This window comes from Scyliorhinus canicula, chromosome 11, assembly GCF_902713615.1.
Source record: "Scyliorhinus canicula chromosome 11, sScyCan1.1, whole genome shotgun sequence".
Classification (NCBI taxonomy): Eukaryota; Metazoa; Chordata; class Chondrichthyes; order Carcharhiniformes; family Scyliorhinidae; genus Scyliorhinus; species Scyliorhinus canicula.
In genome coordinates this window covers 21,356,183-21,368,363 of record NC_052156.1, presented here as the reverse complement: position 1 = coordinate 21,368,363, position 12,181 = coordinate 21,356,183, and the positions used below count along the sequence as shown (strand labels likewise).

General features: G+C 48.4%; 1 protein-coding gene across 3 annotated transcripts in view; it reads left to right on the top strand.

Moving 5' to 3' along the window:
* The window catches only part of LOC119973899 (interleukin-17 receptor E-like), a 128,374-nt gene that overhangs the window by 77,738 nt on the left and 38,455 nt on the right, over nt 1-12,181 (top strand). For all 3 annotated transcript variants that reach the window (XM_038812488.1, XM_038812489.1, XM_038812487.1), the window contains exons 2-3: nt 921-936; nt 11,389-11,532. In XM_038812488.1, coding sequence (XP_038668416.1) covers nt 11,457-11,532 — 76 coding nt within the window. In that variant the 5' untranslated portion in view covers nt 921-936; nt 11,389-11,456. The remainder of the gene's footprint in view (nt 1-920; nt 937-11,388; nt 11,533-12,181) is intronic.

The window sequence follows — 12,181 nt, the reverse complement described above, 5'->3', positions numbered from 1 at the left end:
CTCCTCCGGGTGCTCCGGTTTCCTCCCACCGTCCAAAGATGTGCAGGTTATGTGGATTGGCCGTGCTAAATTGCCCCTTAATGTACAAAAGTTTAGGTGGGTTTACTGGATTATGGGGATTGGGCGGGTGCAGACTTGATGGGCCGAACGGCCTCCTTCTGCACTGCACAGTCTATGATTCTATGATGTGACGTATTATATTCGTATTATATTCATATATTGTATTGATATTCCAATAGTCTTCCCACACCTAGTAGTACACAAAGGTAGATGTTTGTTTGTTTCCATAGTTAGTAATTCTCAGAACAGGTCGTTAATCTGTCACAGGGGCTTATAGCTTGAGGGGCACAACTCCACGGCAAGCGTGGCTCACCAGCAGTCCCTCCCGCCCTTACCGCCAGCCATTAGCGTGTTTGGAAGGATTTGCAAGTCGACATACTCAACCTGTTTGGCCGGGTTCTGAACGCACCATCCTCGGCCATCAAGTCCTGGGGTGGGACTCGAACCCGGAGCTTCTGGCTCAGAGGGAGGGACTTCATCAGAACACCTCCATTATATTGATGTGCTGTCTTATATTCCTATATTAATGGCCCGATTTCTCCGGCCATTCGCTGGCGGTGGGATTCTCTTCCCGCTGGCAGCGCACCCCTGCTTGCGGGTTTCCTGGAAGCATGGCTCCAATGGGAATTCCGTTGAATGCAGTGGGAGCAGGAAATCCCGCTGGCAGCAAACGACTCCCTTTGCCGAGAAACATGCAGCTGGGAGGTTGGAGAATCCCGTCTTATATCAAGTCTATATTAATGAGCTCTGTTTTATTTGGTGAAATGGCTTCAACACAGAGAACTCTTATTTTGATTTAAACTATGAAATCTGGCGCTGAACTGAACTGGCTAAAGCAAATGTTTCCGCTCTTTTCACAGGTACAGCTTGATATAGGTAGGTGATATTTTCCATTTTAATCTTCTCTGTTTGTTTGTTTCATGGTTCAATTCTCATTATTATAAAATCGTTTTGACTTGATCAATGCTGAAGATGTTTGTACCTGCTTGTCCACTAACCAATTGAAAAATGCGCACGAATGCATCCCTTGTCAAACCTGTAATATCAGCAGTAAGCAGCTCATGGGAATGTAGGCTGGGTCGGGGAGAATTAATTGTAGCCAGAAAGGGCAGCATTTCCATGGGTAATAAATCTTTATTTTTTGCAGGTAAAATGCTCTGCATAATATGGCCTGGAGTACATTCGACTGTTTAATTGACTTGTGAGAGTAGGCCACTGGATTTGCCACAGTGCTGCTCTTTCTCTGACAAGCAGAGAGAGGGCTTGAAGGGCTTTACAGGAGGTAGGAGAGGAAAATGGAAAAGCTTGGTGGATGGGTGATGTGACCATCAATTCACAAGACACATGGTTGGACGTGAACAGTGGTTTTAATAATCTCACAACGGAGCCTGCCTGCGACGAGATGAACTGGCAGGCAGGCTCAGACTGCCAAGCTTTATACAACCAGTTGGTGGGAGGAGCCATGGGCGGAGCCAAGGGTGGAGCCCAGTACAAACTCCCATACGCTCCCAGTACATCCCCCCCTAGGGGCAGAGCCGCGCAACTGCTCGTGTGCCGAGCTTACACAGACATAGTACATCATATGTAATAACAGTGTGAATTACGCTACTGTGATTCACCACAGTGGGGATGGCAGGAAGGGGCTAGTGATCAAACGGATGGATTTCATATGGCTTCTGTAAGCAGGGGGTTGAGAGTGGAAGATTTTAGAGCTGGTGTCTCATTTCAAGGTCTAATGGCTGTCGGATGGAGGGGCGAAGAACTTTAAAGAAACAAACATGTTATTACTTTCTCAGAGTTACAAAGCCAATGCGGAGTGGGCGGGGCAAGCCCCTAATCCATCTCCTTACTTGCTCCAAAAAACAATTCAGTTTAAGATTGAATCCAAATCTTGGTCCCGACAAAAGAGACATACACGATCTAAGCTGACAAGAATAGGTATTGCATCTGATCTCACACTCTATCGAACGCTTGATCTGAGCCAAAAAGCCGAGAAGTGAGTGGAGGGGGAAAGGAACAGAAGTAAACAGCTAGCTGGGGAATAGAGGGTACGTGCAAAGTCAGCTGGCTCAAACCTGTGAGGGGACCTCAATCTTACACTTTTTGATCAGCCTAGCCTCCACCAAGGAACCTGTGTAGAAATCACTGGCACTTTTATTTGTGTCCAGAGCTGCTTAGCTCTCTGGTGAAGCAGAAAGACTATTTTCCAATTGTGGTAAACCACTGTTACACCTGTATTAGGAGATGTAAGGTAGGACCTGTACTACAGGTTCGCCGGTAGCCCCTGCCTGCTGGCTCCGCCCAGTAGGAGGAGCATGTCCTCTATTCAGCAGGCATTTCGCCAGCTGCTGTGGGAGGCCACACATCTTACTGCAATAAAGCCACAGTTGTATCCAACCTTAGTCTCTGTACAATTGATCGTGCATCACCAATTCGCCACTGTCGTCCCAACTTCAGACCCGACAGAATCAAATTTAAGATTTCTCAGGCTGAATTTTGCCAAATCATGATCTGTAACTATTATATTAAAAAACAAATTGTTGTTGGAACATGACAATCCAAGGCCACTGTAATAACAAGAAGTCCAGGCGACCATCAGCAACAGACAGTTTATTTTACAAAACTATTCACAGAAATTATACAGGAACATTACAACAACAGCCAGTGACTCCAACTCTTCCCCTAGCCTGGACCTGTTTTTCAGGTCTTAAAGGTTGCCAGCCTGCTGGAATTGCTTTGCCCTGATAGGCCGGGGGCCATGTGACCCCTGATGTTCGATGAAACAGCCACATTTATTGACATCCCTGGTTGCCCATGAGCATATTGAGACATCCAGGCAGCTGAATAGCTCTCCAAGCCCCCAGAACATGTTGGAGGATAAGGGGACTCATGAAGAACCGTAACAGTGCTCTCCCGCACCCTCCACCAGTACAGAGACACATATCCCGGTGAGGCGTAACTCTAGATTAGGCTCGGGCTCATTTCTGCGGATTGCCTCACATACACGTCCCCGCAGCAGTCAGAGGCAGGGACAGCCCAGGTCTCCGGCACTCCGAGGGCTGCTGGAGACCAGCCACCTGCTCAGTCCCAGTCAGATGATGAGCCTCTGGAAGCGGCAGCTAGCTCACTGGTGGAGATGCAAAGGGAGGCGTTGGAACATCAGGCAGAGATTCGAGAGTTACTCGCGTACAATGGAGGGGTCAGTCTGCGTTCTGTCTGATGTCATGGATCCGACCTGCGAGCATCGCAAGGCTGCCATGGGAAGATTGGCAACCACCAAGGAGGCTTTGTCCAGCAGGATTTGGGCTCAGCCCTGCACTCCATGGCTACACAGCCTGGCGGGCACCATCAAGATGTAGGCGACATAGGGATGAGGCAACTTGACCTCCCTCCAGGTGCCACATCACCTGCAAGAGTCATGCCAGGGCTCCACAGGGAGAATGAGCGTCTCCACTCAGGACACTCCAAGAGTGCGCAGCCCCTCAGAGTCCCCTCTGCCTGCGTCCGCGCCGACTCCAGCAGTGCAGGCCGCTAAGGGCACTTTGGCCTCTTGTCAGGCCAGGGCCCTCCAGGCCACAGGCCACAAAAGGATGTCCACCAAGGTCATCATGGAAATGAAAATGAAATTAAAATCGTATTTGTCGCAAGTAGGCTTCAATGACGTTACTGTGAAAAGCCCCAATTTGCCACATTCCGGCGCCTGTGTGGGTAATGAGCCGGGACGGGAATTGAACCCGCGCTGCTGGCCTTGTTCTGCATTACAAGCCAGCTGTTTAGCCCACCGTGCTAAACCAGCCCCTAGGCATCACGGCATTGCAATCAACAGGCTGCCTCCACCTCTGATGGCTGGTTTAGCACACTGGGCTAAATCGCTGGCTTTTAAAGCAGACCAAGGCAGGCTAGCAGCACGGTTCAATTCCCCTACCAGCTTCTCCGAACAGGCGCTGGAATGTGGCGACTAGGGGCTTTTCACAGTAACTTCATTGAAGCCTACTCGTGACAATAAGTGATTTTCATTTCATTTTTTCATGTTGTAGATGTTGGCTCTGCAGCAAGGCGTAGGGGTAGGGTTAGGAAAGTTCAAAAAGTTTTGATGCTAGCCCTGGTTTTCACAGGTGTGTTATCACTGTAAATACATTGCTCTGATTGAAACTCATTGGTTGGATATGTGAACTGGTCAACTGAAAGAGTTTTGATTGTGCTATTTTGGAATCCCCTTTTCTCAGGATCCAGCCATCCTCACACTCAGTCAGAGTTTCATGTGACGCCAACCTCAGGGCAATAGCGTCTAATATCTAATTGGAGGAATGTCTGCTGACCCAGTACAGAATACAATCTGATTATTTAGAGACAGTGAACGGCGCCAGGGGGAAATTGATGCAATATTTTTGGATGGTGCTGCTAAGGATCAGCTTGCGGATGAGAAACAGGCGGAGGAAAAGGACAGGTCACTGGAGATTCCAGAGGTATCAGTGCAGCAGCAGGATGTGAAGCCAACTCAGATGATTCTCTCTTTAGACAGAAAGGAACAGAAATGGTGAGAGCAGTCCCACGAGAGATGTCGGACATGAATGGTGTGGTCAACCATGTCAAAGGTTGCAGGCGGGCCAAGAAGCACAAAGAGAGAGTAAACCTTTGTCACAGACACGTGAGATATACTTTGTGACTTTCACATAGCTGTTCCTTCACTGTTGAAGCAGAGGAAACCCAATTGGGGCAATTCAAGTAAAACTCTGGAAAAGGTGGGTGTGGATTTGGGAGGTGACAACACATTCAAGGAGTTCAGACAGTAAATACAGGTTGTAAAAGGGGTGGGAATTCGCAAAGACAGTGAATCCAAGAGTTCTGAGGAAGGGTTCTTGCTGGTAGATTCATGGGTGTGGTTCTCCGCTTCTGAGACTAAGGGCGCGATTCTCCCAGACAGGGAGAAATCGTAAGGCTGGCGTCAAATCCGGGCGGGTTTGACGCCAGCCTCCCCCTCCCCGACCGGGAACCGATTCTGGTCCCCGGTCGGGGCTAGCATGCCGCGGCCGTGAACTCCGGCATCGCGGGCTTAACGAATTTCGTTAAGCCCGCTTGCCAGAGTTTGCGCCGGCTGACGCGTCACATGACATCAGCCGCGCATGCGCAGATTGGAAGACTCCAACCCGCGCATGCGCGGATGACGTCATCGCGCATTTGCGCGAAACCCGCGCATGCGCGGGCCAGGATGCCCCTCAGCCGCCCCGCGAAGTGATACAGCGGGGCGGCGGAAGGACAAAGAGTGCACGGGAATCGGACCCGCTGCCCGCGATCGGTACCCACCGATCGCGGGCCCATGGCACCCTTGGCACGGCCGTGGTACTGCCGTGCCAATCGGTGCCATGGTTTTCAAAATCGGGACTTTACGGCCGTTTTTACGAACGGCCAGACCAGGTGTGTTTGCCGTTCGTAAAAACAGCCGTAAAGGGCTTGGACTTCGGCCCATCGGCCAGCTGAGAATCGCTGCTCGCCGTAAAAAAACGGCGGCAGCGATTCGTGTCGGGAGTCGGGCGTAAGGGGGGGGGGGAGAATAGCGGGAGGGCGTCAGACTAGCGTGGCTGTAAAAATTTACGAACCCCGCTATTCTCCGCACCGTCGTGAGTGCGTAGAATTGCGCCCTAAGTGTTGACGCCAGCGCAGAATTTGTGGTCTTTCACAATAGAAAAACTGGCGATTCCGCTACTATTAAGGGGCTAGCATGTGCCACGTGGAACACAATCGATTCCAATGAAAAACAGTGCGGGATTCACTAGGTCCATGATTGATACTCTGGAGACTGGCAAGCTGCAGCCGCACATCCACATTACACTGCCCACGCACACTTATCCCAGCCAACAAGATGGCACTGGTTGTGCTGGAGTGTGCCATTACAGCTGATGGGTTGGCTGGGGCCAAAGAGCACACAGGGAGATGCCCTGGGGGGACACCTGTACGATCTGTGGCACTAGGTTTACAGTGGGCTATTAGCGGTGTGCGCAGCTGCATGGCTGCCTTGGCACTGCGGCAATGGTGTTCCGTACCTGTCCAGCCCGACCCCACAGCCCACCTCCTGGCCACCCCCCACTGCTCCCGCCGGTCCTGGCAGAAGCCCCCCCCCCCCCAGCCAGCGGCACAACTGTCAGCACTCTAGGATGATGTTGGACACTTTCCGTACCCGCTCTCTCTCCCTCAGCAGCTACCACACCAGTTTCATGATTTTTAAAAGCACAGGGCAACCGTGCCGTCGGGAACTCGGCCCATCGGAGACGGAGAATCGTAGAGGCCCAGAGAATACCGGGTCGGACCCACTAATGATATGCAAACGGTGTCGACTGTATGTGCGCTCTGGAACGCATTGATGCTGCTGTCGAAGTGATGGAGAATTGCGATTTTGAGTCAAATTGGTGCCTGCCGCGATTTTGCCGTTGGAACCGATTCTCCGCTCAATCGCATGTCCCGATTTCAGCGGCAGCTAATGGAGAATCCTGACCCATAACCTCTCCTCAATACTTAGTTCCACTCAATAACGAAAGTACATTTGGTGAAACGGGCTGAAATGATTGAACGATTCCAAATAGGCAGATATAGCTGAGCCATGGTGATCAGCGAGGGCCATGGTTTAAACTCTGTTCTGTGCTATCCTGGCTGATCAACATTCCCTGGAATTTAGAAGAATTGAAACCTAGGTTTTGAAACCGGGAAAATACTTAAAGGATTTGACAGGGTAGATGCTGGGTGGATGATTTTCCTGGCTGGTGCATCACAGTCTCAGAATAAGGGGCCAGCAATTTTGAACTGAGATGAGGAGACGTTCTTCACGTTAAGGTGTTGTGGATCTTTGGAATTTTTGATGGCAGAGGGTTGTGGCTGGTCGGCCGTTAATAATATGTGTAAGCCAGTGATTGATGGTTTTCTGGGTACGAAAAGAATTATTGTGAGAGCGCAGGAAGGTGGAGTTAGGGGTAGAAGGTCAATCACAATTGTATTGAAGGGCTTCCTATCTCTTGCGTTTTTATGGAGCAGTAGAATTACCGGTGGGGAATTTCAAGCACCATTCCCTTTCCTGTTTCAGTGAGGGAGGTTATGTGTGTGAGTGTTGAGGAGGGCAACTTTGTGTCCCCCCCCCCACCCCAACCCCCATAGCATCACAGTTGGATAGTCCCCTGACAATTACCTCTACACTCAAAATTACCTTCTTGACTCAAAATTACCTTCTTGACTCAAAATTACCTTCTTAACTCAAAATTACCTTCTTGACTAGGCAATGAAAGGTACACAAAAGTGTAACCTGGTAAAATAGTCAATAGTTAGGTGACGTTTTGATATTCTCTGTAAATGGATGATTTCAGGGTTAGTCATTTATGGCAACTGTAGCAAGTTATTTTGCTTAATTTGCATCTTTGTGTCACACATTAATTATTAATCCCGATGTAAATTATTTCTACTGTTGTGTGTTGTTGAACAGACCCACTGACTGATTCTGAGGATTAGTTCCTAGAGCCTCTAAATGATTTAATTTGGCAGTTACGAGTGTCAGTGAGTATTATAGTGTACAGGGTATCAGAACAGATACATAGACCAGGTTTGCCGTGGCAAGGATTACTGGTTTATAATGTTCACTGTTGTGGTGTCTGAGAGCACAGAGGATTCTGAGGAATTCTTGCTAAGTGGCCGGCAGTATTTCCTGATTTGAACTTGGACGGACAAGGGACAGTGTTCAGGGTGAACGTTGTCCAGGGGAAGAAAGGGGTGGGGGAGTTGTTTATCAAAGGCTGGAGGTGCAGCATGTGATAGATTCTGTACAGTCTGCATGATTATAGACTGATGCAGAAGGCTGAAGATTAGCCACAAATCTTGGGTGGGAACCGCGCCATCGGGAACTCGGCCCATCGGAGGCGGAGAATCGCAGAGGCCCAGAGAACACCGGGTCGGGCTCGCTAATGATATGCAAACGGTGTCTACTGTACGTGTGGAGTGAAACGCATTGACGCCGCTGTCGGGGTGATGGAGAATTACGATTCGGCATCAAATCGGCGCCTGCCGCGATTTAGGCATCAGAACCTAGTCTCCTCCCAATCGCGTTAACCAATTTCGGCATCGGCTAATGGAGAATCCCGCCCCTTGTGTACCTGGCTTCCCCAGTGACATGTCTCCATTCATAATCCAACAAGGAAAGAGAATGAAGTTGAGCACGTTTTCTTAACGGGCACCCACCTATCCCTTGAAGACAGATGTTCCCTTCTCACTCAGCGCTGGCTTGCACTCTCTGAGGAGATTGGCCAGCTGCCAGACATGGTTAACCAGGCATGCTGCGCCCAATCAAAGGCTCTTAAATTGAAGTGGGCTCCTGCTGTGTTTAGCAGATAAATTCTTGCAAGTAAGATTATCTCAAACCGACAAATATTGCTGCAAAAATCAAGATGGTGATTGAGGACCGGGTGTGTTGGAGATGCTGCAATTTTCATTCACTGTGGTTTCCCTTGAGGTTTGACATAACCAGTACATAATCGTGTGAGTTAACTCCCATTGGCTTAAGTCCATCATCTTGTTCGTGTTAGTGCTTACAGCTGCATATTAAGATCTTAAAGTCTGACTTGATTCTGTTGATTCAATTTGGACAGCATCATGAAACTGAAAGATCTGGGGCGGGATTCTCCGACCCTCTGTGCCGGAGTCACGCCGGGGGCAGGGACGAGAATAGCCGGTCACGCTGGAAATATGGTGCGACAGCGCTTCTGCGGACACGCCAGTCGCGCACACACACGGTCGATGCGACACCGGTCGGGGGTCGCTGAAACAGGCCGCCGCAGCAATTCTCTGCGGTCGACAGGCCGAATTCCCGTTGCCGTGGTTTACATCTGGTACCACCCGGCGGGAGCTCGGACTCGCGGCCGCGGTGGTGGTCCTGGTGGGGGGGGGGGGGGGGGGGGGAATATGAATCCGGGGGGGGGGGCCTCAGCAGTGGCCAGGCCCGTGATCGGGAGCCACCGATCGGCAGGCCATCGTGATCTGGGGGTACTTATCTTACTCCACGTGGGCCCGCTGTGTGGCTCCACCATGTTGGAGGAGCCCGTGCCGAAGTGGGCCGCCGCGCGCGCCTCCGTGCGCATGCACAACGGCTCGATCTGGACAGCAGGGCCCCGCCGGCAACCAGAGTTGCGGGACGCATGCCGGGGCCCTGCTAGCCCCCCGGAAAAAGTCCGGAGTGATTCTCACCCGTTTTCCGGTGAGCGTGGGGACTTGGTCCCCGAAAGGGAGAATCCCGCCCCCTGTCATTACTCACTACAATAGAGGGAGCTTGCTGTGTACAAATTGGGTGTTGCAGTGACGAAAGCTCCAAAATACCTCATTGAATGAAAAGTGCTTTGGGATGTCCTGAGGTCATGAAAGGCAGTATGGAAATTAATGTTTTTTCTTTCTTACTTTGCAGTGGAAATGTGATTAGCATTCATCATGGAAGGGAGCTCTTTTCCCTAACCCTCAGAATAATGGAGGTTGGCAGAGAGTCAATAATCCCCACATTTCCTATCCATTAGTGTTTTGAATGGTCTTCTCTGTTTTGTTTCTTTTCCCTTTATATATTGTGCACAGAAATGTATAAATTAAATTAAATGAAAATCGCTTATTGTCACAAGTAGGCTTTAAATGAAGTTACTGTGAAAAGCCCCTAGTCGCCACATTCCGGCGCCTGTCCGGGGAGGCTGGTACGGGAATTGAACCCGTGCTGCTGGCCTGCCTGGGTCTGCTTTCAAAGCCAGAGATTTAGCCCAGTCATGTCAACCTTAGCATCCACTAATCACCAAACCTGAAGTACAACTTCTGTAAAGAAAAATCTGGTGGATAGTTGCGAGTGTGAATAATGGGAATGCAGATAATGGATGTCTACTGTAGTTCTCAAGGTGCCATTGCTCATGTCTGATATTCCTGCAGTTTCGTTCTTCTGCCTTTAAAAAATATATTTTTGTTAAATTAAAAAATGTTGACACTGTACGTAAAGATAGATGAGGCGGTAACAGTTTACGTGTTTTTCCTTTTCGCCCCCTCTCCACCTCCCCTTTGATCCCCTCTCCACCTCCCCTTTGACCCCCCCCCCCCCCCCCCCCCACGCTCTATCAGTTGTTGGCATTGAACAGATTGATGTATGGCCCCCACAGTTTGTGAAAGCCATCTTAAGACCCTCGGATGGTGTACTTGATCTTCTCCAGGTGGAGAAATTCCGATACGGCTGCCAGCCAGTCTGCAGCTGTGGGTAGTACTGCTGATCGCCAGCCCAGCAGGATTTTGTGTAACTCTTGAATCGTTTCCAGGTTCATTATCCTACCCCGACCCCACGTGGCCCGCAACATTACCAATTAAACCCCCATGACTCAAATCTGCTCCTGACTGCGGCAAAGGAGGCTCTTTAAGTGACCACTAGATGGTGCGCAAGAGCAAATACACAGAGCAACCTTCTGATGTCACCTCCTGACTGGGCAATTGCTGAGACAGAACTGCTGTGACAAAAACCGTAGCATTTTCTCAGAGTAATAGATATGCTCAGAATATGGAGTTCAATGGGGATGATACGATAGGCGGAAAATAAACCAAGTTTTTTGTTTCTTCAATCCACCTATTCTAGTACATATACAGTGGCTGATAGTCACATTAAATCCCTTATGTCTCCGATTTCATCATAATTGTTTTAAAGTTTTTATAATAGATATAAGACTGAGGTAACACATCTGGTCATATCTGGTTAAACTTCATGTTAATTGCAATAGTTCTATCATATATTAAAAATGGAGTGGCGCAGTGAGTTAGCACTGCAGCCTCTCGGCGCCGAGGTCCCAGGTTTGATCCTGGTCCTGGGTCACTGTCCGTGTGGAGTTTGCACATTTTCCCCATGTTTGCGTGGATTTCACCCTCACAATCCAAAGATGTGCAGGCTAGATGGATTGGCCACGCTAAATTGCTCCTTAATTGGAAAAAAAAGAATTGGGTACTCTAAATTTATAAAAAAATATAAAAAATGCGAACTGGTCAAATATAAATATAAAATATAAATGCCCATTTTTGGTTTTGTCAATGTGGAAGTATGTTAACCCTTTCTCTGCAGTGTTTGTTATGCCTATAGTTAGCAATGCATTTGGTAGATGTCTTGTCAGATAACGTGAACTGAAACCCTTACTGGTAGATTATTTTAGCTCTGAGAAACACACATCCATCAGAGACATTCTGGAGGCAATTATGACTCCCAAAAGCAAATGTGTGTGTTGGATGGATGTAAAAATTACAAATGCAGCCCCAAACCTTGGCACATATAAATTAATTTGTTAATGTTTCTCACAGAGGGTTTCACACATCAGGAGCAATTGGAAACTCCTGATGGATTCAACCTGAGTTTGTCTAATCTTCACATGTCCACCGTACTGCTATGTTCATCGTTGAAATGCAGCCCATGTGTCCGAGTGAATGTCAACCTAAACAACCCAGGTAGGTGCTGATGTCAAATGAGGTTTATTCTTTGTTGAGTATTAAGGATGTCACATCAAATGCTGTGCAACATGGTGTTGAAGGGTGATTGAACAGAATATTCTGGAATATTTGAATATCTTTTATACTTGAGTTGGAATAAAATTAAAAATTTCAATGCTCTCCTTGTGAGGTGTGGGCAACCCATTTGCACACGTCACAAAACATCTCCGCCCAAGATCGCAGTTAAAATACATCTCAACACAAGATCACATTTAAAATACATCTCAACCTGAGATCACAGTTAAAATACATCTCAACCCGAGATCACAGTTAAAATACATCTCAACCCGAGATCACAGTTAAAATACATCTCAACCTGAGATCACAGTTAAAATACATCTCAACCCGAGATCACAGTTAAAATACATCTCAACCCACGATCACAGTTAAAATACATCTCAACCCGAGATCACAGTTAAAATACATCTCAACCTGAGATCACAGTTAAAATACATCTCAACCCGAGATTACAGTTAAAATGCATCTCAACCTGAGATCACAGATAAAATACATCTCAACCCAAGATCACAGTTAAAATACATCTCAACCCACGATCACAGTTAAAATACATCTCAACCCAAGATCACAGTTAAAATACATCTGAACC